Source organism: Leopardus geoffroyi, chromosome C3 (assembly GCF_018350155.1).
Source record: "Leopardus geoffroyi isolate Oge1 chromosome C3, O.geoffroyi_Oge1_pat1.0, whole genome shotgun sequence".
Taxonomy (NCBI): domain Eukaryota; kingdom Metazoa; phylum Chordata; class Mammalia; order Carnivora; family Felidae; genus Leopardus; species Leopardus geoffroyi.
The window spans coordinates 64,956,281-64,983,279 of NC_059338.1; the positions used below are offsets into that span (position 1 = coordinate 64,956,281).

The window sequence follows — 26,999 nt, forward strand, 5'->3', positions numbered from 1 at the left end:
GGAACAAATCTCTAAAAAGAAACACTTAAGATATAGTTTTCATATTAATATTGAATTATAATAATAATTGTAACAAACACTGGGTATGTACTATGGGGCAGGAACTGTTCTAAGAGAGAGAGAGAGAGAGAGAGAGAGAGAGAAAATATAGATAGATAGCATCTATCTATATTTTCAAAATTTTTTTAAACATGTATTTATTTTTGAGAGACAGGCAGAGTGTGAGTGGGGGAGGGGCAGAGAGAGGGAGACACAGAATCCGAAGCAGGCTCCAGGCTCTGAGCCATCAGCCCAGAGCCCGATGCGGGGCTCAAACTCACGGACCGCAAGATCGTGACCTGAACTGAAGTCGGACGCTTAACCGACTGAGCCACCCAGGCGCCCCATATATTTAAAAAATTTTTTTAAACATGCATTTATTGTTGAGAGACAGACACAGAATGTGAGTGGGGGAGGGGCAGAGAGAGAGGGAGACACAGAATCCGAAGCAGGCTCCAGGCTCCGGGCTGTCAGCACAGAACCCAATGTGGGGCTCAAACCCACGAACCGTGAGATCGTGACCTGAGCTAAAGCCGGACGTGTAACCAACTGAGCCACCCAGGCGCCCCCGTCTATCTATCTGTTAATCTCACTACTCCATGAGATGTAGCGACTCTCATACCTTGTTTTACAGCTGAGGAAACTGGCACGGAAAAGTTAAGGCACTTGACCGAGGCCACAGAGCTGTGAGTGGCAGAAAGCACATCTGAACCCAGATAGTTTGGCTCCCCAGGTTATACCCTTGGCTGTTTCTCTTTTCTGCCTCTGGAGGAACTCTGAAGTCCTAAAGTACTGTAACACTAAATAAATGTTTGCTGAAGCATATATTGAGTCATAAGCTGCCTCCGCGTAACCCTGCCCCACCCACACTTCACTGCGGAGTCCTGGAGGCCCGTCAGAATCGTGGGCCTGCGAGCCCCCGTGAGGGATTTTCTAGTCTAGATTGAGCCTGGAGTATTCATCACCTAGCTCCCTAAAATCAAAGCAACACTTAACTAATTTGGACCCCCCCCCAACTGAAGTGACTTTGAAATAACTACAAGGGGGGCAGCTGGGTGGCTCAGTCAAAGCATCCGACTTCAGCTCAGATCATGATCCCGTGGTTCGTGGGGTCGAGCCCCGTGTCGGCCTCTGTGCTGACAGCTCAGAACCTGGAGCCTGCTTCGGATTCTGTCTCCCTCTCTCTCTGCCCCTCCCCCACTCACACTCTGTGTGTGTGTCTCTCTCTCTTTCAAACAATAAACATTAAAAATTTTTCCAAAAAAAAAAAAAAAGAACTACAAGAATTGACTGATATAATATTATCCTACAGTATGACATAGGATGTGAGCTTCTCTTAGCAACCTTGATGAAAATAGGAAGCAAAAAATTCACCTAGAAGATCAGTAAATAGCAGAGTAGTTCCAGATAACATTTGTTTAAGTTTCCCCAGAAAGGTTGTAAGTGGCTTGTAAAGGAAATTAGATCTCAGAAACATATATAGGAAACCAGGTAAGAAGGAGGGAGTGAGAGAAGCCAGTTCCTGAACCAAGTTAGTTATTGCAATTGCACATTAATTAGGCTCTGAGTTTCATGGAAACAAAAGCTAATGGCTCAGAAAGGAAGGGACCAAGACATCGGTTGAGCTCTTACTGCGTGCCTGTCATTCTGATGGCGGCCACTTTCCATATGTAATGTCCTTTATCTTCACAACGGACCCTTGCACCGGGTGTCCTTAGTTTCATACGTGTCCAGGGAGATAGCAAAGCCAGGATTGGAACCGTGCCTCTATGATTCCAAAGCCTGTGCCTTTTTTATTGGCTTATATTCCTCTCACCCAGTAAAGTGACACATAGGATTTGTGTGCAGACCTCTAGTCTTTCTCAGAGAATTTGTCTCAATGGATCCAGGGAACTTATAGATGGTAGGTGCTTAGTCAATATCTGTAGAAGAACAGGAATAAATAAAGGCATGGATAATAAGAGGAAAGATATTTTCTTTAATTTTCATAAGCTGTAGAAATGGTTTCTATGGATGCTTTTGTATCGGCCCCTGCTAAAAACAAAGTCACACTGGAGCCTCATAATTCAGTACAAGGCACATAAGCTAAGGTCTAAAAATGCAATGTTTTACATTTTTTTTTCTTGTTTAATTTTTTGAAATAGTAGCGTAGGCCTCCTTCCCTATGCCTCTTCAGCCACCCCCCCCTTTATTTCGCAACGCTCCGAAACGTCCTCGGCCTCTCCTCTGACTCTGTTCAAGGTCAGTGATGAACTTATTAGTTCTGGTCCAGTGGACACTTTCCATTCGCTGTCTTTGTTGGTCTCTTAGTGGCATTTAACATCGGTGACCACTCGGTCTGTCTCCCTACCCCCCACCCCCCCAGTCTGCTGCTCCTTTACAGGCCCCTCCGCCTTCCCCTCCCCTCTCTCTGCATCACTCATTAGATGTTGAAGCTCCTCACGGTTCGGTCATGGGCCACTCGTCGTTCTCATGCTGCTCCGCCCCTCCCTGGCCATCTCGTCCATTCTTGTGACTTCAGTTGCCATCTTCATGCTGAAGACTCTGCAATCTGAAAACCTCAACCAAATATTTTTTTTATTTCCAAATACTGAGAAAGATCTAAACTGTAATTGTGTGTCTTGAAAGTAAGCGGTTTCTCTTGATGAAGTCAAAGGCTCGGGAAACAAGTGAAAAACCTGATGTATTTCTTAACCTTTTCTTGGTAGTTAGTCATACATTAGGAGTCACTTCTATGCATCTTTGAACAACTCTTTGCGTTGGTGGCGACTACGTATTTGACAGAGTGGAAGGGAAGCACAGACGTTGAAAGATAAAGTGTGCGTAGCTACCCTCAATTGAATAGGATTCATAAAGATAAAATGCCTTCTGAAATTTTAATAGAAATCAATGTGAAATTAGATTCAATTTATAATAACTCAAATTACAAGCAATTTATAGAGTGTATCTGTTGTGTAAACGTGGGAATCCACACGAGAAGATGATTGATCGTTTGATTGATTATGTAACATGAATTACATTCTGTCCAGCTGCACCTGAGTATATTCACAGACACAGCTGGATGGCGTCCTGGTCTAGAGAACAGATATTTTCTTCTTTTCGCACAATCTGTTCCTAGAAGCTCTATCAGGACATAAATATTATTTTCCTGATAAGAAAATCAGACCTGGAGATTGTATTCTCAGCCAGGGATCCAGTGTCAGAAAGCTGTGGTTCTGATTAACAATGAGTTAGTAAAGTTGAGATAGTACTTTAAACCTGTGTGGCTACTTAAAATAATACAACCATGGGGTGCCTGGGTGGCTCCGTCAGTTAAGCGTCCAACTTCGGCTCAGGTCATGATCTCACAGTTGGTGAGTTCAAGCCCTGCATTGGGCTCTGTGCTGACAGCTCAGAGCCTGGAGCCTGCTTCAGATTCTGTGTCTCCCAGTCTCTCTCTCTCTCTCTCTCTCTGCCCCTCCACTGCTTGCGGTCTGTCCCTCAGAAATAAATAAACATTTAAAAACAATTTTTTTAATTAAAAGTAAAAAATAAATAATATAATCATGCTCCAAATTCTGCAAAAATGGGACTCATTTAACTTCGAGTTCCAGTAACTGAGACTAGACACAGCATGAAAAATCTATTATTACCTATCGTAGATTTCACCTCCCTAAAAATAATATGCCTTCCAAAGTAAACATTAGTTCATTGTGCAGCTTAACTTAGGTTTCTTTACAGACTTCGCCAGGAAATTCAAACCAAAATCTTCATTTATTTTGATAAATTTCTCTCTTGCCTGCAATTTGTTTCAAAAGAATTCCTTTGGTTGTAGCAGTGTTCAATCTTTTGGTAATTTTTTTCAAAAACACCTGCTAACTGCAAGACAAAAAAAGTAACTGAAGAATGGAGCAGAAACTTTCATTGACAGGAATCCACTGAGTTATCTTCCCATTTTTAATTTCTTATTCTCCCTGCCTTCTCCTCTCCGTCCCCATACTACACAGATGCACTTGTGCACGCGCGCGCGCGCGCACACACACACACACACACACACACACACACACACACACACTTCTGCGTGCGCATAGCCCCCAACAACTTCAGGGGTGCTGACTAGGGACAGTACGTGCCATAGCAGAATGAGAGGGATTGAGGGGGGTCCCTACTTGGTGCTCAAGACATGTTCTATCAATGAAGATATGCACCCCAGATCTGCCTCCTTTCCCTTCCCCTGTTATTTTGTAGCATAACCACCCTGCACCTGCAGAAATAACCAAGTAAGTGGGAAGGTGTAAGAAAAGGTAAATGATAGGTCACTGTTAGCAGCTTTGATTCAAAGTCACAAAAGGAATCACCCCTCCAGTCACATAGGCTGTGATTACCTTAGAGTCTTTCTCCTTTCACAAATTATTTTGCTTTGGGGTGATCTCTCATCTATGCAGTCAGTCCCGTTGGGGATCACTTCTCTACTGAAAACAACAGTTGCCTCCTTCCTCTGCATCGGGGCTTTTGGACACACTTGTGGTGAGTGTACTTTATCGCCGTGTGCGTTTATCACGTTTTCACCAACCTGCACAGACCCCAGCCCACGCAGCCGGGCAGCAGAATCGATAGGAAAGGGGGCGGGGCATGTAAGTTTCCGCCTCTCACCCTCTAACAGGGCTGCGGAGGTGCAGGCAGTCTAAACCACTGCCCCGGGGTCTGGGGCAGTCCAGCCTTGCAGCAGAGTCAGGGAGAGGCAGTCTGTCCCTCTGCTGTATCCAGAGACCCCATGCAGATTGTGGTTCTTTGGAATAACTTACTTAATGATTCCTTCCAATTTCAACTATAGTAAATAATTTGCTGAACAAAAAGAAATATTGGTATTAAAGGAGGAAAAACAATTGCTTCCTTTAACAAACAAAACCGTTATATTCAAATTTAATTAACCAAGAAGCCCCCAAACCACAGAGCATGTCAGCCAGCATTGACAATTAATTAGCTTTGCTCTGAAAGAGCCACAGGTATTGAGCAAAGAGTTATGGATTAAAAGCTTTATTTTCTCTGCAGACGCTGCCCATTTCTAGCTCTCACACCCTGATAGCACTTTGCTGCTTCAGGCATCAAATTATTTCTGGAGTGAGTAATCTCATGTCAGTTTGTGATTTCACATGATCAAAATACGGGAAAAGTGAGAATAAAGCACTGTTTCTTTTAAAATGAAGACCTAAAGGGGTGCCTGGGTGGCTCAGTAGGTTAAGCCTCCGACTTCGGCTCAGGTCGTGAGCCCACAGCTTGTGAGTTCGAGCCCCACATCAGGCTCTGTGCTCACGGCTCGGAGCCTGGAGCCTGCTTCTGCTTCTGTGTCTCCCTCTCTCTTTGCCCCTCCCCTGCTCATGCTCTGTCTCTCTCTCCCTCCCTTAAAAATAAATAAACATAAAAAAAAATAATAGTAAAGACCTAAAAAGTGAACAACACAACTGCCCTTCAGTTTCTTCTGCTTTTCAAAATAATTCTCTACCAAACAGCCAAGGAAGATAAATATTAAGGAAAACTTAAGGCATTAGTGGTCACCCTTGGCTTTTAAATGGACTGTCTTGTTTATGGTAAATCATGTGATTTCTTCTTTTCCACATTACATTAGCATATGTATAAATGACTTAACTAGAAACTACTGGAGTTAGCATTTAAAAGGCAGCATGATGTAATGAAAAGAACATTAGATTCATTAGATTCTTGGAATCAAATTATCTGGAATATGCTTATTCCTTGAAGGAATCTTAATTTTAGTTGGATAGTCCTTTTACCGTAGAAGATCTATGTACACACCCACACACCCACACACACACACACACACACACACACACACACACACATTTTATGGACAACTGTTTCTCCCCAGAAAAATCCGGCACTGGCATTCCACACGGAATGGGCCTGAATTAGCCTGTGGTTGTCTTTTCCTGTCTATAGGCAGCTGAAATGCTGCATTGTAGTTGCCTGGTTTCATCCACCGCATTCAGTAAGACTAGCTGGTTCTCCATTACTCGTGTTTGTGATAGGTCCCAGTAATGGCGGTTAAAGGAAATCATATATATCTAGTTGGGGATGGATTTTTAAACTTACATTTGCATTTATGTGGGTCATGTGTCTTAGGTGCTCACAGTTCTTTTAATTTAGGTATTATTGGGCCCAGTTTGCAAAGGTATAGCTCTGGAGGAGGTTCAAGCTATGCAGTTTCTCTGGTACTAAGCAGGCTTGGGCTGGGCAGATCAGGCCAGAGGAAATGATCTGTAGATGGGAGGCATCATCTGTCCAGAAGAGATTAATGGCCAGAAGGTCAGTTGGCACAAGGCAAAATGTATAAGGACCTGAGTGCAAATTAGGAAGAAAACCAGGGAGATCAACCCAGGCTGGAATGGAGGGCTTGTAAGCAAAAGTCAAGCTGGCAAGCCAAGGCGGAGGCAGGAGACCAGGAGGCCAAGGTTGGAGCCTGGAAAGACCAAGCTCCAGGGCTTGGAAGCAACTGCACGATAGGAACAAATGCTGGGTCGTCAAACCCAGGTGCAAGGTCATTGTCACCAGCTCAGACAGAAGGCAAGGGCAAGGCTGTGTCCGAGGGAAATGGGGCAGTGTGCCCACCCTGCGGGTGCTCTTCACCTGGCATCATCCAGGGCATCTATAGTCAACACACTGCAAAGAGAACGCCCTGAAGGCGTACCTCCAGACTGCCGTGTTCGCGATGGTTTTCTCCTCCCTGCCGAAGTTCTTGCGGGTGTGTATTGGCAGGTGGGAGCCCGGGAGAGCAGGGAGTAGGAGTGTAACTTTGTAGGTGTGTGTGGAGAGGAATAACGACGTGCAGGTCGCGAAGAAGCCACCAGCTCTGGAGTCGTAAGCTCAAGGGTATGTCACACGGCATCGAAGGCAGTTGACAAATCGGTAGTGCGTTCCTTTAGACCTTTCTGTTACACGCGAACTGAGGATGATTTCGGTTTATTCCATCTTCCAATGTTCCTGACAGAACGAGGGTCTTCTCTCTTAAGATACGACAGATCGCAGAAGCTCGAAGCAAGAGGCCTCTTGCTGCTGTCATTCAGTCTCGGAACCAGAACTTTCCAGTCTCTAGGGAGGGTTTTCTTCCAGGTCCTGCCCTGGAGTTTGCCATCGGGGCAGTACCCAGGTCTGACGTAGGAGGTCTGCTGGACATGCGGGTACTGAGAAGTCCACCTGTTTCCAGGCTGCCGACAGAGGCACCAGGCACCAGGTCACCATCAGGCTCTGGGCGGGTTCATTGAAGCAGAGGTCCCCAACCTTCTCTTGGGCCCCAGGGCCCTGCCTCCTACAGATGGCACTGTGCTCACTGGTGAAGGCGCTCCATGAGAGCTCAGCTTGCGCAGAATACCGAGGGAAGCCAAGAAGTTTAGCCGCAGTGTCCAGTGCCTTGCTTCCCGGCCGCCAGAGCGAGCACAGCTTGGAGGACGGTGAGTTCTGAGCAACAGGCAACCTAATGAGTGGAGAGGGCTTAGCCCGTGGTGAAGACAGGTGGAAGGTCTTTCTTAAAGTGTTCCAAATCCCAGTAGACATCGGAGCCACTTAGCTGAGTCCTGAGAAACCACAGCATCAGGGAGACCATGGCCTATGCACCTTCCAGAAACGGAGGCGGAGGACGCTTCCCTTTGAACTTCCCAAGCCACGGACGGAGTGTTTATTTGGTGTTTCTAAAATCCAACAGCCAGGAAATTACAAATCCATGATCTGTACTTCTGTTTAGCTTTCTATACCAATGGCCAATTGTTTTTTTTTTTTTGTTTTTTTTTTTTTTAATCAGACATCTTCTGCTTTATTTGGACATAGGAAAGCATTTCTCTTTTCACACAAGGACCTTGGCTCAGCTAACACTTTCATAGGGACCTGGCTTTCCACAAAGGAGAAGCTTTTACTTTGAGTAGCTTTGGTAAAAACCATGGTTTATGAATGGGGTCTTGTCACGGCCATTATTTTTGCCTTGAGCCATATTGTCATTTGTTCGTAACGTTCTTACTCTGACCGTGAAAAACTTCCAGACACACATGGATGGTAAAACATCTACCAATGGCATGGGTTTTCAAACATTGCTTTTTACCCTTTGTTGTGCCCCCAGGTATGGGCGAATGGTGTGCGGTTCGGATAACAGTTCAGGAGGAACTTCCAGCTTGACTCTGGTGGGGAAGCCCTTGAACTGGGTAGCTGGTTTACCTGCCAGGTGTCCCCAGTCTCCTTCACACTTCTCTTTATCTCTGGAGCCGATATCAAGTTATCAGCCGTGTGGGGTGGGGTGGATTCTTCTCATCTGTGCGACGTAGGAGTGGACTCTGGGACACAAAGCAGCGTCTGGGTGACTCAGAGATGACTTCTGTGATATCTGTAGCCCATTGACTGCACACTTGTGTTGTGCATGGCTGTCATTCGGTAAATCCTGATGGACCGATTGGGTTCCCAGAGCGCTCGGATGCATTCTAAGCAGCTTCCGGCATCCTGTTTGTGTCTACAGAGGGGGAGGCAGGAGGTAATGGGGGGTGGTACATAATGATGTCCGTGGTGGCAGTAGATGTTGTGTTGCTGTTATTGTCAGGCAAGGACTCACTCTGGGTTGGGATTTTAGGGACAGAGAAGCCATTTTCATATAATTTGCCATTCACGTCCTAATTCTGGGCATGACCCGACTCACTCAGCAGAGACATTTTCCCCCTGTGATAGGAAGGTACGTTGCTAGGCAACTAGATCGGTAATTGGTAAATGCTTATATATGATTTGATTTGAGTTACATACAAAAATATGTAACTGGCTTTTTTTTTTGGTCTTTATTATTAATCAAATGATTATCATTTGGTTTTATTTTGCCCAAATAAAATAAAATAACTGCTTTTATTTATCAAGTTGCATCATAGCACGAGGCAGTGGAAAATCCCCAGTCCTAGAAGACAGAAAGCTTGAATCCTAATCTCAAAGATGAGAATCGCTAGTCCTGTGACTGTGGATAAGATCTGGTAACTTCGGAGCCTTCCTCTTTTCTAACCTGTCATTTGTGGTACAGATAACTTCTCAGCAGCGAGGATGGCTGTGACCAGGGATGGAACATACTTTAGAAAGAATAAGACGTTCTGTTGCAAGGTCTAAGCATTACCTAGAACCCTAGGCTACGTAAGCTTGGACTTTCCATGTGTCGTAACCCCAAGGGCTGGATGGATCTCCCAGCACTTGAGTAGTATATACTGTCACCTCAACAAGGCACAGAGTTCTGGGGTCGGTGTGGCAGGTCCAGAAGAAAGGACACGTGATACTGATGTTCAGCAAGTTAATACTGCAGTGCTGGAGAGAGAGAGAGAGAGAGAGAGAGAGAGAGAGAGAGAGGCAAGAGCCCTCACCTCAAAGCAGCGTCTCATCAAACGTCGGAACACAAGATAGATACTCTCAAGACCAGTCGCTGTAAGACTTCAAGGCAACAGATGAGGCCCCCTGAAGGCTAAAGTAGTTGATGACGGCAGCTTAGACAAGCCGTTGAAGAGTGGGTAAATTTTTTAAGCATAAGGTAAATTCATAGAAATTATCACCGTGGGTGAGTATCATGAATTAAACTGTAGAAGTCAATTCATGTTCAAAGTGTAATCGCGTCCTGCTGTAGTGTGTTACACGCCGTGGTATGACGTTAATGGCCAGCCATGGTTTGCTCCTAAACATTTTATTGGAAGTCATGTCACGAATTCTCTTCTAGCGCTGATGAAATGGATCATTTACATAAAAATGGGGAAAACCCCAAGACCCGTGTGATTTTCAGTCTCTGGAGACATGGAAATGACCTCAGGGACAGCCAGTTATGAAATGGAAAGGTGAAGGAGGATGTTCTCACTCCCTGCTGGAGAGTTTCCAGAAAGACCAGCATGCTTCACGGCAGTGCCAGAGCGCTTTTAAATAGGTCTTCTCTCACGGTGACGCCTAACTGGCACTCTGTTGCCCTTGTTTTGTTTCTTTGCTTGCACGTGGATATCTTAACTGTTGCCAGAAGGTTCGCCTTAGACCACTGGTTCTTGTCACATCCTCTGTATTTACAGTCGGCTCTATTTTCTTCTCCGTCTTGTGTCATTGACCGCACAGATTTCTTAGGAGCTTCTGTGATCTGTCATGTCATTGCTCATTATCAGGCAGTCTCCATCCTCAGAGCTCTGACATATTTTAGGATGGCAGATAAGCCATCGTAGCCCATGGCAGCCCCAGCCATTGTCACGTTCAGTTGAAGTTTGGATCGTCTTTCATGTGCTGACGGTGGACATCCTACCACCGTCGTCCCCTCCTGGGTCAGGACCCTTTCCCTTTGGCAGATGTAGCAGTTTTGAGGACCTCAGCCTGTCCTCCTCTGGAGCGGTTGGTTCTTCAGCTGATGTCTCACCAGTCAATTGCCTGGGTCCAGGACCGCCTGGGTGGCTCAGTCGGTTAAGCATCTGACTCTTGACTTTAGCTCAGATCATGATCTCGTGGTTCACAACTCAAACTCTGCATCGGGCTCTGTGCTGACAGCATGGATCTTGGTTGGGATTCTCTCTCTCTCTCTCTCTCTCTCTCTCTCTCTCTCTCTCTTTCTCTCTCTCTCTCTCTCTCTCTCTCTCTCCCTCTCCCTCTCTCTCTCTCTCTGCCTCTCCCCCGTTCGCACACACACTCTTTATCTCTCTCAAAAATAAATACACATTAAAAAATTTTTTTAATTACCTGGATCAAATTTGGTAGAGCTTGAATGACCTCTTAGTTTTTATAAGCCCGTCTATCCGAGCATCTCACAGTTGAACATCCGCCTCAGATCAAAGGAAGTGCTCTCAGAATGTGGTTAGCAACACACAGTATGTAGGATTTTAAAAAGGACGGCGAATCCTTAAAAAATGACAATACTGCCTGATATTCCTTCCTCTTCCCTAAGGTAAGTTCTATGCTTCATGAAGCTAATAATTCTTAAAAGATTGTTAGGTCAATATTTTAGTAATCTCTAGACACTAAGGGTGGTAGGCCCCAATTTAATTCTCATGAGATACACTTAAAATGATGGGCTTTCCATTTAAGCACCCCACAATTCTGAAAATTGAAGGTCAAATAGTCTATCACACAAGCACCAAGAAAAAAAAAAAAGAAGAATCCTCATAAATTCCCCCTCTGATCTATATAACTGAGACCTAAGGTTTTCCCCCCCAACTAAACCAATAAAATTTACCAGGTAATTATTTCTCTCATTTTTTTTTTTTTTTTTAGATTTGGGTAGATCTGGCCAATCAGAGTAAGGAACCATCCCATGTGAAGGTCATGTCAGTTCTAAACTGATTCCTGAATTCAGATACCATCATATAATATGTTAGGATGGTTGTCTCCTGGGTGAGATGATAAGGCAAGGGAGAGAAAGGGGTAGAACCCAGAGGGAAGAACTGAGCTCCCCAGTTTCAATGCTCGCCAAGTTCACACTAGCCTGATGTGCTTAGCGTGGCACCATTTTCTTTTTCCTTTTTTTATTTTTTTAAATGTTTTTCATTTTTGAGAAACAGAGCACTAGTTGGGGAGGGGCAGAGAGAGAGGGAGACACAGTCCGAAGCAGGCTCCACGCTCTGAGCTGTCAGCACAGGGCCCTACGCAGCGCTCAAACCCACGGACCAGAATATCATGACCTGAGCCGAAGTTGGACGCTTAACAGACTGAGTCACCCAGGCGCCCCAGCACCACTTTCTTGACAGGTATTCAGTAAATATTAATTTCATCCTGTTAGGGAGGCTCTCTTTTTTTCTTGAAATAAGGCACAGAGCGGCGCCTGGGTGGCTCAGTTGGTTGAGCGTCCGACTTCGGCTCAGGTCATGATCTCGTGGTTCCTGGGTTCAAGCCCCGCGTCGGGCTCTGTGCTGACAGCTCAGGGCCTGGAGCCTGCTTCAGCTTCTGTGTCTCCCTCTGTCTCTGCCCCTCCCCCGCTCATGCTCTGTCTCTCTCCCTCTGTGTCAAAAATAAATAAACATTAAAATGTTGTTAATAAATAAAAAAAGAAATAAAAGAAATAAGGCACAGAGAAGTAAATGAAGATCATCGATATTTAAAGATGTGTACCGGGATGAATAGCTTGAGGTAGTATATGATATTATCCATGGTAAGAACGAGACAAGTAAATACTGCTTATAATTGTGTTTTAAGGAGGGCTTTTTTTGTTGTTGTTTGAAATCTTGTAAGACAACCTACTCATTTGTTTTTCTCCGTCGGAAGAAAGAACTTGTAAGGCATTAATTACACAAAATACATGTCTAGCCAAAATGTCTTCACTCTTTCTGTTCTCTCATGACTGCCTCTCCTTTATGTCACTGATAATACAATTATCCATGAATGATTTCTGTACCTTAACCTTCTCCTCTCTGCCTGTCATTGGAGTGCTACACAGTAGGAGTGGGAGCTACTGACTTGCAAGAAATTGGAACACGTAAGACAGATCAAACAGCTGGTTATAACGATGTCAAAATTAAAATAAAATGTTCTTCTAGAATATAAGGGTGTAAAATATGGTTTTTGTTCATCTTTCAAATTCTGGCGTTCTCTATGGGTATTTATCTCAAATGCGTGTTTCAAACAGAAAGGAATTTTTCAATGTGTTCGCAAAAGGATTCCCCCCATTTCTGTTTTTCTGCATGGAAGCCAACCACGGCTTCCCTAAAAGGACTAGAGTTTCCAGGAATTGCTTCAGAATCTTGGAAGAGATTTTGGAAATCATCTGATTTTCCCAATGCACACGTTCTTTCCCCTGTTGCCCCCTGGAAGTGCCTTTCTAGCTACTATCTGGATGCTTCCAGTGGCAAAGAGCTCACTATTTCGCGAAGCAGACCCATTACTAATGGGTTACTCTAATTTCTGGAAAGATATCACTTATACTTATAAACCCAATTATGCCTTTCTGTTTTACCTGCCTGGTAAGAGATGGTGTGGTGCAACATGGGGGAGGGAGACCTAGATTCGGTCTTAGCCTCACTGCCTATAATCCTTCAAAGTACCGTCTATTAAACCTCCTGGGGGGCCTGGGGGGGCTCAGTCACTTCAGCATCCAACTCTTGATTTCAGCTCAGGTCATGATCTCAGGATCGTGGGATCAAGCCCTGCACTGGGCTCTGTGCTGGCAGTGTGGAGCCTGCTTGGGATTCTCTCTCCCTCTGTCTCTGCCCCTCCCCCCCCCCACTCAAAACAAATATATAAACTTTTAAAAAAAAGACAAAAAAAAAAGAACTTCCTGTTACTGAACACTGCACGTGCAATCTTAATTTTCATAAAAAGCGTATAACGGTAGGCACTATTTTTGCTGTGTCTTACCATGCAGAAATGATAACATTTATAATAGGGACGATGGTCGTATGATTGAATGCCAAGTACATGCCAGGTGCTCTGGAGACACTTTGTATACATTATAAACATCAGAATTGAAGTAACTTGCCCATTATCTCTACTCAGCATCTGAAGAAGCTGGGTGTTCAGATTCAGGTCAGGTACTAAAAAGACTCTGGGTTTGACTCTTTAAATCTCATTTCTTTGTGAGATGGGAGTGCTATTATTTTCTTCACCAGGTTTTCTGAGATTCAGAAAGATAGCCTGTGAAGTTATCTCGCATTCTTGTTTGAAGAATACCTCCTGCTACATAGCATGTATTCATTAAAAAAAATTTTTTTAATGTGCATTTATTTTTGAGAGAGAGACAGAGCATGAACAAGGGAGGGTCAGAGAGAGGGAGACACAGAATCTGAAACAGGCTCCAGGCTCTGAGCTGTCAGCACAGAGCCAAACGCGGGGCTTGAACCCACAGACTGTGAGATCATGACCTGGACTGAAGTCGTACACTTAACCAACTGAGCCACCCAGGCACCCCTATTAATTTTTTTAGACTTTTTTTTTTTAAATACTCTTCCCTCCCTTTTCTCCTGGTTTATATTCCCCAGGCTAAATATCCCCAATTCTTTGGGTCTTCATTCATTCATTCAACATATACATATGCTTCTTTGGCCCTGCCAGGATCTACATTATAGACAGGAAACAGACAATTAACAACCAACATGAATACTAAGTAAGTCACCTGCTGTATTAGAAGACATAAGTGCCATGCAGGGGGTGGTCGGCTAAGGCAGGCAGGATAACGGAAACGAGGAGATTGGGGGCAAGGTCGTGGTTCATTTACTATAGCTGTGCAACCAGTTACCCCAAAAACTTAGTGGCTTAAAGCAACAGTGATCATTTATTATCCCTCGTGGTCTCTGGAGTTCAGAAATTTGGGACAAGACATAGTTGGGATGGGTCATCTCTGCCCACAATGCCTTGGGCCTCAGCTGGAAGACTTGAAGTATGGCCCCTGGAATCATCTAAAGGCTCATGTATTCAGACGTCTGGTAGTTGACGCCGGCTGTTGACTGGAGCCCTCAGCTCTTCTCTGCGTGGCCGTTTCTGTGTGGCTTGTGCTTCCTCACAACATGGAGGCTGGGTTCCCAGGGCAAGAGAGCTGGTAGCAGCCATATTGTCTGTTACGACCCAAACTTGGGTCATTCCCACCATATTCTGGGTTCAAGACAATGTCAAAGTTCCACTGAGGCTGAAAGAGAAGGAAAATAGACCATGCCTGTCAATGGAGATATGTCAATGACGTGTCATAGGAAGAGTGTAAGAGATGAGATATATATCGGTGCAGCCATTTTGGAAAGTACAGTCCGCCGTGGTGCACAGGGTAGGTTCACTGATGAGGTAACATTTGAAGAAAGATTTAAAGGAGGTAAGGGAGGAAACCATGTGCCTAGCTCTACCTGGGGCAGAGCATTCCAGGCCAAGGCAGGAGCCTGTGCAAAGGCCCTGTGGCTGGAGTGTATCAGGAGTATCTGGAGGCTCGTATGGCTGGATCAGAGTAACTGAAGGCGAGAAAAGTAGGAAAGGTGGTCTGAGATATGAGGGAGGATATATGTGAGGCCTTCTAGGCCCCTGTAATTACTTGGCTTTTACTATGAGATAAGAAGCAAAATGGAAGGTTTTGAGCAGTTATGTTTTAACAGAACCACTCTGACAACTGTGTGGAAAATAGACTGCACAGCAGGGGCTAGGGGTGGGGGGCAACAGAGGAAGGGAGACAAAGTAGGAGACTATTTTAGGAATCCAGGCAAGAGAGCTTAGTGGCTCAGAGGGACACAGGAGCAGTAAAGGTGATGAGAGGTAGTACATCACGGACCTATTCTGAAGTTACAGCCAATAAGGTTTCCTGATGGATCGGCTGGCTGGTGTGAGAGAAAGAGGAGTCAGAGGTGTCGGGGCCATTGCACGGATGGAATCGCCATTTTCTGAAAGAGGGAAGGCTGAGGGCGTACAGCTTTTCAGGAAAAGATCATGAATTTGGTCTTCAAGTACGAGACGTCTGTTAGATCTCCAGGTGGGGCACAGGGCATCGGGGCTCCGCCCTCCTGTTCCTCACGTAACCCATTCCCCTGTATTTCACTCTCGTGAAGATTTTTGGGTTTACAGCTAAGAACATACAAACTTTGAAGTGATGATTCCTGGTGGCTGTGTTTGCACCGTGGCGACTTTGTAGCTCAAGAGATTTGCCAGAGGATGACAATTACCGACCCAAGATTAAAACTAACTATTCCCGATCAGTAAGATGGGGGATGGGAGGAGGTGCAGGCGATGATGATTCTGTCTCCTTGACCTGTGTCACTGGTGACCTGTCAGGCAGCTGACAGTGGATGGATTAGGAGGTTTTGGTCTGTTGAACAAGGTCATGGTAGTCTGGTTGTTTTAAACAGCAGCTCAAACATTTAATACCATTGGATGAGGCAATTGGAATTCGTCCAACACAAGTACAGTGTGAAAACACCAAGAATTCATCCAGAAGCGAATATGTTAGAGTCTCTGAAATGCCTCTGCCTTGTGGCCACTCGCCTCGTTTCACTGTAAGAGGAAGTGTTGCCGAGCATTTGAATGGTCGGAGACGTGACATGAACAGTAGATGTTATTAACAATGTTGGCAACCGCCCCACTCCCCCCCCCCCCCACCACTGTTCCCCATCTGCAGGCTCTGTGCCAAGTTTGCTGGCTCTGACCCTCACCCCCTGGTGCTTGCCCAGTGAATTGCATTTTGTATCGAAAGACCACCCCGCAGAAAGCCTGGTTTCCACCCAAGCAGTCCCTGCTCTCAGCAGCACCATCTACCCTGGCTGGACTTCATTCTGATTTGGTGTTCTGTTTCTGAAACCAGGTTGATTTATGTTTCCCCATCGCATTGGGCCGTTTTCTTCCACCACCAGGCACAGAGCATGCCTTCCTTGGTCACCTTGTAGATCGTCATCAGGCTGGCTTGGAATTGTTAGAATCTCTAAATAGCTCATAAGGTCTCTCACACTTGAGTTTGTGCCAGAGAAGCTATGGGACGATTAACCTAATGGGTGCTGTTTTATCCCCAGAGATGACCAGCTTTGTCCATGCCGAAGCTGAGTGTAGATAACAAACTACCCTTTGTAAATCGTGATTGCAAGAGCCGTGCACTTTTATGGCATTTTTCTTCTGTGTGAGTGATTGGGTAGCTCATGAGGGTCGTTGCAGCGATGGGGCTACTGGCAAGCACCCAGAGGATGAACAGGGAACTGTCAAGATTCAGGAAAAACGAGGGGCTCTTTAAGAGAAAGAAAACACGAGGCACCTGGGTGGCTCAGTCGGTTGAGCGTCCAACTCTGGATTTCAGCTCAAGTCATGATCCCAGGGTCGTTGGAACGAGCCCCGCATTGGGCTCCCCGCTGAGTGTGGAGCCTGCTCAAGATTCTCTGTCTCTCTCTGTCTCTCTCTCTCTCTCAAATAAAATTTAAAAAAAGAGAGAGAGAGAGAGAGAGCAAGGAAATAAAGTAACCCTAGCATATCTGATTGGACCATACTTTTCTCCTTACTGGCCCTTTTCTGCATTTTTCCTTCCAGGGCCGCCCAGAAGTTAAATCTGTCTTCCAAAAAGAAGAAACACCGGCCTTCCACGTCTTCTGTGGCCGAGCCCCCGCTCTTTGCCACCAGCTTCAGTGGCATCCTGCAGACCAGCCCTCCCCCGGCCCCGCCCTGTCTGCTGAGGGCCGTCAACAAGGTGAAGGACACGCCAGGCCTGGGCAAGGTAGGTGCTGGGCGGTGGGGCGGGTTGCGCATCGAGGCGAAAGCAGAGGACGAGGAGCCCAGTTGGTTTGTTAACACAAGGGGGTGACCAGGGAGCACAGGGGTCAAAATGAGATTCACTTGGAAGTACCATCAGCTTTTCTTCAGTCCCATGTATGACGTGGCCAGTGGAGACCATGAGAGTGTTCAAGGTCTGATTGGGTTTGGGCAGGACACAGGCAGCTGGGCAGTGTCGACAGATCTGTAGCCGTTTGAAGTAAACAAAGACACAAAGGGCAGCAGGCGGAGGCTGCTTCGAAAACTTCGTTTTCAGACACCACCCCAGACTCTCGGTGCCGACGTGGGTGCCTGGGTGAACTCCTCACACTGTGCTCTTCAGATGGAGAATAAGCCGAGACTCAGGAAAACATTTAGCTGAGGAAAGGTGGCTGCTGTGTCTCTTTCGTCTTCGTCCGAAGTGGGACGGGGCACACAACCCCGCCAGTGCCTTGTGCGCTCAACGCGATCTGCCACCGCCTTCTTTCTGGAACGCTGCAGGTCTGGCTGAAGGCTTGGCTGCTGTACTGTGAGGACCGAGCTCGCGCGGTCGCTGATCCCCTTTTCCCCTGGACCCCCAGTCACGGCCGTTCCAGGTGCCTGGTCTTCCCGGAACTCACCGGCCTTCTGGAGCTCACCGTGGGGCCCTCTGCCCCTTCTTTCTTGGCCATGCCTTCCTCTCCTCACTGCTTCTCTGCCTCCTCCCCTCCTCCGTGCTCTCCCACCCCCCCCCCCCAACTTCACCACCCGCCTCGGGAAGGCATGAACTTGCCGTGTTCCTCTTCCCAACGGTGAATAAACTGGAAGATTGTTTTGAACGGAGCATTGCTTACTCCAGCGGAATGTATGCGGTTCTGGAATTTTCCCGACGGTTCCCCCCAGGCCCAGAAGAAGAGTAGGGAACAAGGGCTGTAGGGCTGCCCTCGCCTCACCAGCCAGGAAGGAGACGGAGAAAACCCTGTGGGTTGGGATCTCTCTCTAGGGAAGGACTTGTAGAGGGGACAGCTGCTGAGGGGGGACAGTGACACCCTCACGGAGGTCATCATGGATGGTTGACGTGCTGCCTTCTGAGGAGGGCGGGTAATGCAGGGCTTTAAAATCGTGTCTTTTCTTTTTAATCGTGGTAAAGCTAACACGTCACGTAAAATTGACCACCTGACCCATTTTTTAAGCATACGTGGGCTTCTGTTCTGCTAAGAGGAGTTTGGAACTTGAATGCTGGAGCCGAACTGCCCCCGGACGAAGTCGACTTAGAAGTACAGCAGAATTGAAAATAGAATAAATAGTAAGCGTTGTATATAAATCAGTATGGGCGAAGTTGAGAAGCTTGACTGAACTGCCAGAAGCCACTTCATTGTTTAAACCTGAGGTGGGGGTGGGGCGCAAGCCCCGCTCAACCCTGACCTCTCGTGCCTCAACCACGCGAGGACTCCCTCAGGAGACCCGGGAGCGTTTCCCAGGCCTGTGGGTTTAGTGAACAAGATAACTGAGGCCCCCCCAGGGGGTAAGAGATTTTCGGGTTCCTCCTGACTCAAGCCCGGAAGGCAACACCTACAGCCATTTTGTTTTCTGCGGTCTCACTGGGCTGCCACTAGGTATGCGTGATCTTTAACACTTTGGGGTGGGGACAAGAATGCGTCGGGGCCGCGGGGGCAGCCAAATAACCGTGGAATCCAGTTGCCTTGGTCCAGGGGAGAAGGACACGCTTCCCTTTGCGGAGTCACGGCCGGGCGAGAAAGGGTAGCAGGAGCGGCCGAGGGCAGACACACAGGGAGACCGGAGGCGCTCCATGGCGGGGACCATGCCAGCAGCAACCCGGACCCTCCTCCCAGAGCCAGTGTGGCCGCTGGGCACTGCTTCAGGGCAAAAGCTCCTCTGGAGGCCGCGGGGGCGGAAGGGTTTGCAGTAACTTCAGTGTGTCTAGAGCTGACGTATAGCAGACACACAACACAGAAAACCTCTGGGCGTCGTCGGCCCCGGGGGTGCGCCTTGGCAAACTGCAGATGCTTGTTGAGCACCTATTATGTGTCAGGCACGGTGCTGGACGCTAGGCTTGCAGTCAGGGGCAGACAAGGCAGAGGCCGCTCCTTCCAGCACTTTCAACCTGGTGCATTTATTCCAGTCAGTCTTAGAAGTCTCACTAATCTCAGGCGCTTGGGTGGCTCGGTCGGTTAGGCGTCCGACTCTGGATCTCGGTTCTGGTCATGATCTCGCGGTTCCTGAGATCGAGCCCCGCATCGAGCTCTGTGCTGACAGCGCAGAGCCTGCTTAGGATTCTCTCTCTCTCTCTCTCTCTCTCTCTCTCTCAAAATAAACTTAAAAAAAAAAAAAAGGAAAAAAATCTCACCAATTTGGACCAAATCGAAGGACAATCTGCTTTAAGGAAAAATTGGCATCGCAGCCTTCAAATAATTCTAACTTGCAAGTAATATCAACAAAACGATACTAAGCGGTCTTGTAGACACATCCTTAATGAACAGATAGAGGTGATTAGTGGATGAGAGAAGCTTAGTGCCTGTTTATATTTCATTGATTTGGCTTATATGTAAATGATACCTCTAATCTCTTCGAAAATGGCTCCTTCCCCTAAGTCAGTACGTGCTCCTCAGGAAATTTGTTTGCACAATTAATTAACGTCCACGTTTCAGGTTCATTGGTTTGTTGTCACAGCTTCGTGCCAGAGCTCTGTCTTGGATTACAAGCTTCTAGAGCAAATTACGTTACCTGTTGAACTCACCGAGCGTGCGGCTTTGCAGCCATGCCTCCTGTGCGTATCGCTTAAGAAAAAAAATTTTTTTTTGATGTTTATTTCTGAGAGAGAGAGAGCGAGCACGAGTGGGGGAGGGGCAGAGAGAGAGGGAGACACAGAATCCGAAGCAGACTCCAGGCTCCGAGCTGTCCGCACAGAGCCCGACGCGGGGCTTGAACTCACGGACCGCGAGATCATCACCTGAGCTGAAGTCGGACGCTCAACGGACTGAGCCCCCCAGGCGCCCCCTGTGCATAACACTCGAAGGCGAGAGCGGTCACGGGACCGGCAACGGTCTCGGTGGTGAGGCCAGCAATCCACCAGTACCTGGCTAATGCTCCTCTTCCCAGGAGAGCACCTGGAGGGAAATCCAGGAAGCATGAGGGGAAAGGACCCTCCTTTCCCCTTCAGGACCCCCAGGAGTGCCTCCAAAGCTGGAACATTGAGCGCTCAGCCTGTGTTCCCCCATCGTGTTTTGGGGACGTAAGACCGCTCATATAGGTGGGTGCTCGCAACAAGAGAACCCACACTGCGAACGATGGAGTGATCGCCCAAAATTGGATGGAGAAACTTGGAGGGGAATCGTGGAAAATGAAGCGGGGACAGATGGGGAGGACGCGTCATAGTTGATTTACTCAGTGAGTGTCTATAGACGTACCGTGTACCAAGTACCACCGTGGGTGCCCCAGGAGGGCACACTACAGGGGAGCAGGGTGGCCATTCTGGGCGCCTCCTTGCAAAGGAAGTGGGGGGAGTCCTGATCTCCGGGAACTCGAGGCTCCCGTGAAGATGTTTGCCTGGCAGGAGCCTCAGCCACTACTCCTGTGCTGTTTCCTGCCCCTGGGGATCCCTGCTAAGACTAGGCATCCTGGGGGGTGGCCCCCCGTCACCATCTGTCCGCAACCGTCTGTGCGTCTCTCGAGTGCTTCCCGAGATTTCTCTTCCTGGGGCAGTGCGGCCCAAAGGCAGGCGACTTGGCAGAGTCCTAGGAGTTGGGACTTAGAAATAGACTTGCTTGTCTGGCTGCATTATTTCTCTTCTGCTGTAAATGCTGGGCCATAACCCTTTGTTCTTCTCAGCCCTTGGTTTTAAGTTGTGTGTATTTCATTCAGCACTATTTTGCAAAACCAGTAACAGCATATCTTGACCTCTGTTAAAAGGTATGTTCTGTAAATAATCTCTCTCTGTCTCTCTGTCTCCTGCTCGCTCACACACACACACACACACACACACACACACACACACACGCTGCTTGTCCAGTGTCACCACCAGGTTCTATATTGTCTAGATTTAGCAGAATTCTCAACTGTCTCTTGTTTGATGTGTAAACTCCTAGCATAGAAAAAATAAAAGAACCACGTGAGCTCTTTCGTGCAGGCTCTTTTTCCTTTACGGATTTATAAACCTTCCCACGGTAGAAGTCATTTGGTTGCAGGCACACCTCAGACATACTGCGGGTTTGGTTCCAGCCCATTGCGGTAAAGCGGAGATCACAATCAAGTTGGCCAAATGTATGTTTTGGGTTTCCCAGTACATACGAAAGTTACGTTTACGTGATACTGTAGTCTATTAGGTGTGCAGTAACATTGGGTCTAAATCAACAATGTACATACACACATACCTTAATTAAAAAATACTTATTGCTGAACACTGCTAACCATCTGAGTTTCCAGTGAGTCGTGATTTGCCTGCTGCTGGAGGGTCTTGCCTCCCTGTTGGCGGCTGCTGACTGGTCAGGGTGGTGGGGCTGAAGGTTGGGGTTGGGGCAGTTTCTGAAAGTAAGACAAGTTCGCCTCATCGCTGGACTCTTGCTTTCATGAGCGAATTCTCTGGAACACGCGACGCAGCCTGATCGCATCTGACCCCTGGCGGAACTTCTTTCAGGACTGGAGTCCTGCCTCAGACCCTGCCGCTGCCTTATCGGCTCAGCTGATGTCCTGTTCCAAATCCTCCGTTGTCATTTCAACGGTCTTCCCAGCGTCTTCACCGGGAGGACCTTCCGCCTCCAGAAACCATGTGCGCATCCGATCAGGTTTGACGAGGAGATGGCAGCCCTTCGGTCCCGTCTGCAGCCCCCACTTCCGACCCCGGTTCCCTTGCTGTTTCCACCACAGCTGCAGGGGCTCCCTCCCCTGACGTCTTGAAGGGGCATCTTGAGGGCTGGAACCAACTTCTTCCAAAGCCCTGTGAATGCTGATGCTTTGACTTCTTTCCACAAATCACAAGTATTGTTAATGGTGTCTAGGATGGTGAATCCTTCCCAGAAGGCTTTCAGTTTACTTTGCCCAGATCCAGCAGAGGAATCACGGTCGACGGCAGCTATGGTTCTACAAAATGTATGTTTTCAAGACCTGAAATTTGATCCATGGGCTTAGAACGGATGTCGTGTCAACAGTCATGAATTCAACATGAATCTCGTCCGTGCCCATCAGAGCTCTTGGGTGACCTGGTGCATTGTCTGTCAATGAGCAGTCATTTTTTGTTTTTGTTTTTTTAATTTTTTTTAATGTTTATTTATTTTTGAGACAGAGAGAGACAGAGCATGAACAGGGGAGGGTCAGAGAGAAAGGGAGACACAGAATCTGAAGCAGGCTCCAGGCTCTGAGCCTCAGCACAGAGCCCAACGCGGGGCTCAGACTCACGGACCATGAGATCATGACCTGAGCTGAAGTCGGACGCTTAACTGACTGAGCCACCCAGGCGCCCCTGAGCAGTCATGTTTTAAAAGCATTCTTTTTTCTGAGCAGTAGGTCTCAACAGTGGGCTTGAAATATTCAGTAAACCATGCTGTAAACAGATGTGCTGTCATCCAGGCCTTGTTCCATTTCTAGAGCACAGGCAGAGTAGATGTAGCATAGTTCGTAAGGGCCCTGGAATTTCTGGAATGCCACACGAACATGGGGTTCGAGTTAAAGTCCTCACCAGCTGCATTAGCCCCTCACAAGAGAGTCAGCCTGTCCTTTGAGGCTTTGAAGTCAGACACGGACTCCTTTCCAGCCATGAAAGTCCTAGATGGCGCCTTCCAATGCAAGGCTGTTCTGTCTACACTGAGACCTGTTGTTGAGTGTAGCCCCCTCATTAATTCTCTTGGCTGGACCTTCTGGAGAACTTGCTGCAGCTTCTCCATCAGACTTGCTTCCTCACCTTGTACTTTTACGGAGATGGCTTCTTCCCTTAAACCTCATGACCCAGCCTCTGCCAGCTCAGACTTCTCTTCTGAGGCTTCCTCCCCTCTCTGAGCCTTCACAGACTTGAAGGGAGCCAGGGCCCTGCTCTGGGTCAGGCTGTGGCTTAAGGGAATGTCGTGGCTGTTGGCTCTTCCGTCCGGACCACGGACGCTTTGTCCACGTCGGTGGTACGGCTATTTCGCTGTCTTGTCATTCGTGTGTTCCCTGGAGTAGCAGTTGTAATTTCCTTCAAGAACTTTCCCTTTGCATCCACAGCTTGGCTCGCTGCTTGGTGCACAAGGCCTGGCTTTCTCTCTATCAGCTTCGACGTGCCTTCCTCACTCAGCTTCACCATTTCTAGCTTTTGATTTAAGGCGAGAGACGTGTGACCCTTCCCTTCCCTTGAACACACAGAGGCCACCGTAGGGTTATTAACTGGCTTACTTTCGATATTAACATGTCTCGGGGAACAGGCCCGAGGAGAGCAGAGAGATGGGGAATAGCCAGTCGGTGGAGCTGTCAGAATACACCCGATATTTATCGATTAGTTCGCCGTCTTGTATGGGCACAGTTTGTGGTACCCCAGTTACAGTAGTAACAGAGACTGCTGATCGCAGGTCACCATAACTAGTATGGTAATGAAAAAGTTAGAGATATTGTGAGAAATACCAAAATGTGACACAGAGACGGGCAGTGAGCAGCTGCTGTTGGAAGAATGGCTCCAGTAGACTTGCTTGGCATGGGGTCTCCACATTCCTTCAATTTGTATTAAGTGTCTGTGAGGTACAACAAAGTGAACCACAATAAAATGAGGTGTGCCTGTACTAAACCCTGTGACACTCTCCTGAAGAGGAAGCCCAGATTCCTTTCCAACTGACATTCTGAGTACAAGATGAAAACAACGAGATAGAAAAAATTGATTAAAGTAAGAATTTTAAAAATGTGTTTTAAGTTTATTTATTTATTTTGAGAGAGAGAGAGAGAGATCGAGCATGCGAGCAGGGGAGGGGCAGAGAGAGAGGGGGAGAGAGAATCCCAAGCAGGCTCCACGCTGTCAGCACGGAGCCTGACGCGGGGCTCGAACTCACGAACTGAACCGTGAGATCGTGACCTGAGCAGAAGTCGATGCCGAACCGACTGAGCCATCCAGGCGCCCCTAAAATAAGATTTTTAAAAGGTACTAAGGTAGCTCTTATGTATTCAACAGGTAGAAATGGCTGGCGTATCCCTCCCTTGTTTAGGAAGTGATGCCAGGTTATGTGGAGGAGAATTTCACGCCTTCCAGCCCACCAGAGTCCGGGTTATTTAAACAGAGTGCAGATTGTCAAATTTCTCCTTCCTGCTTCTACCATTCCTCATCCCAAAGCTGTCAGTGAAAACAGGAAAGACTTGAGCCAGCCTTTGACATTCATTTTGAGAATGTATACAAAATAAAGAATTCAAATGTGATGGAAAATTCTGGATCCTACTACTCACTCACCAGTGACTGCTCTGTCCTTAAATGCTACACATGGGGAAAGTGACTTGTGAGTTCTCTACTTTGGAGAGCTGGGGGGGGTGGGCAGTGGGGGGAAGGGATGCATAGATAATACTGCATAAATAATACAAAATAATTCATCACATGGCCAGCCTGATAGCTTCGTAAATTAAGTTGTCAGCTCTTCTGGGGAGTAAACTCGTGTGACCTTCTCCTCCCTAATTACAGTTCTTGTCTGTGCTCTGCTGGTTTTGCTGGAGTCTGCTAAGCTCTTGTAGTTGGAGTTTGGTTTTCTGTCCTTCCTTTCTTACTTATTCTGACCCCTCTTCTAGTCTGCATCTGAAAGAGAAAGGAGGCTTGGAGAAAACATTCAGACTCATGAATCTTGCCAGGTCCTGCCCCCCAGCACCCCATGCAGAGGTTTCCACGCGGTCCCAGCACCCTCCCAGCTCTGGGCCTGCCCCATCCCAGACACTCTTGGGGCCCCTCCAAGGGCCAAGCTGATTCTGGAGCAAACCCAAATGGCCTCAGTCATGGGGACTTTTGTCCACAGCCCCTGCCACGCCACTCTCCAATTAGCAGCTTTCGCTGTTGCCAACGAAAGGGAAGTATTAGGAGACGTTCTCCGTTAAAGGCCACGGCAGAAAGGGTCATGGTCAAACATGTGTAAGGAAAGTGGGGCGCCATTTTGGTTTTTCATTACTAGTGTGACTGCCCCTAAGACCGCTGGTCACCTTGTATGGAGGTAATGCTCCTTTGTCTTCATTATCAGATGGAAAACGAGAAGGGTTAAGCAGGCACGTTTCAGCTTCGTTAGATCTGATTACGGATGGGCGGGCGTGTTACTTAATATAAAACACTCCACTTGGGCCTCTCTTTGCCTGGGATATCTACACAGAACAAACCGGATAAAAGGATTCGTGGGTGAGCAGGGACGAATAGTTGGGTCCTGTAGCTCAGAGTTATCTGTCTTCTATCTCGGCCCATTATTGTAGCCTTCAGGGCACAGGAAGGGGAAGAGATTTGTATGTCCATTTTCTTCATAGAGCTTCTACATTTTCCAGTTCTCTGAACTCCTGTCTGCTTTAGCTGAAGAGTGGGGGTCTTCTGAAGACCCGGTCAAAGCTCCAGGCACGTGAAGTTCTCCAGACACTGATGTTCTTGGCCGTCCTGCAGAAGGAACATCTCTGGGCGAGTTTCAACCTAGGAAGATGATCAGTCATGAAGCCTTGAAGGCAGAATGAGAGATTTTTAATCTTATTCCCTATTTTGTATCTTCAGCCTCAATCCCAGGGTTGTTTGTTTGTTTGTTTTTTACATATTATTGAGATGGCAGGCATGTGCTAGCACGTGCGTGTGTGTGTGTGTGTGTGTGCACATGTGAGCATTGAGAAAGACGAAGGTGATTTTTCTGAGGAGACATTTTAAAGGCTAGAAACCAGTGCCGTAATTGGATAAGCTTGGGGCCTCCTGGAGTACCTGTAATCCTAATTAGCATCCTGACTTATGGAATGAAAGCACAAGATAAAATGAGGGAATTCTCTCTGGAATAAATGCCACATTCTCAATTAACCAAAGGCCACATAAGATGGATTATGATGCCAGAAGAAGGCTTTTGATCATTCTTTGGCAAAAACCGCATTTTGGTCGGGCTCAGCACAATTAGACAATTACTGATATCAAGAGCCTGGGAACAGTAGGTCTGTTTTAAGCCAACACTTCTCGCATCGTATCTTTCTAGGTCTTTCTCTTGCTAATGGCCGAAAGGAAAGTTAATCATAATTATCCCATTAAAATGGGATGGATAGTAATGTTTTATAAAAAAATGGTGAGTCCAAACTGCTGAGTTAATTAGAAAGTTTTACTTCGTGCCTCCAAGTAGGAAATGTTCTTGCCTCCTGAGACTTGCATAACAAAACATGTGAATTCCTTTCTGATGCTTCCTTGAACTAAAATGTGTCACTGTAAAAGGGGAGAATCATTTTGATACATTCTTTTTTTTTAATGTTTATTTTTGAGAGACAGAGAGAGAGAGACTACCTGCGAGCGGGGGAGGGACAGAGAGAGAGGGAGACACAGAATCCCAAGTAGGCTCCAGGCTCTGAGCTGTCAGCACAGAGCCCAACGCGGGGCTTGAACCCACGAACCGCGAGATCATGACCTGAGTGAAGTCGGACGTTTCACCGACGGAGCCATCCAGGCGCCCCCATGTTGATACATTCTTAAAAGCAAACCCGAATTTCCCTTAGATTGTTAAATGGTTTCTGAATCACAGTCCTCTGCCTACTCATCCCCCTCTTACTTTTCAAGTCCGTCTCAGCCCGTGCTCTGTGATACCATCTGAGCAATACTACCATCACCTGGGGGGCTGAAACAGAAACTTATTTCTCACCATTCTGGAGACTGAGAAGCCCAAGGT

General features: G+C 47.2%; 1 protein-coding gene across 4 annotated transcripts in view; it reads left to right on the forward strand.

Moving 5' to 3' along the window:
* Positions 1–26,999, forward strand: part of KIF26B (kinesin family member 26B) — a 478,254-nt gene that overhangs the window by 312,369 nt on the left and 138,886 nt on the right. For all 4 annotated transcript variants that reach the window (XM_045453192.1, XM_045453195.1, XM_045453194.1 and 1 more), the window contains one exon: positions 16,969–17,152. In XM_045453192.1, the coding sequence (XP_045309148.1) occupies positions 16,969–17,152 (184 nt within the window). The remainder of the gene's footprint in view (positions 1–16,968; positions 17,153–26,999) is intronic.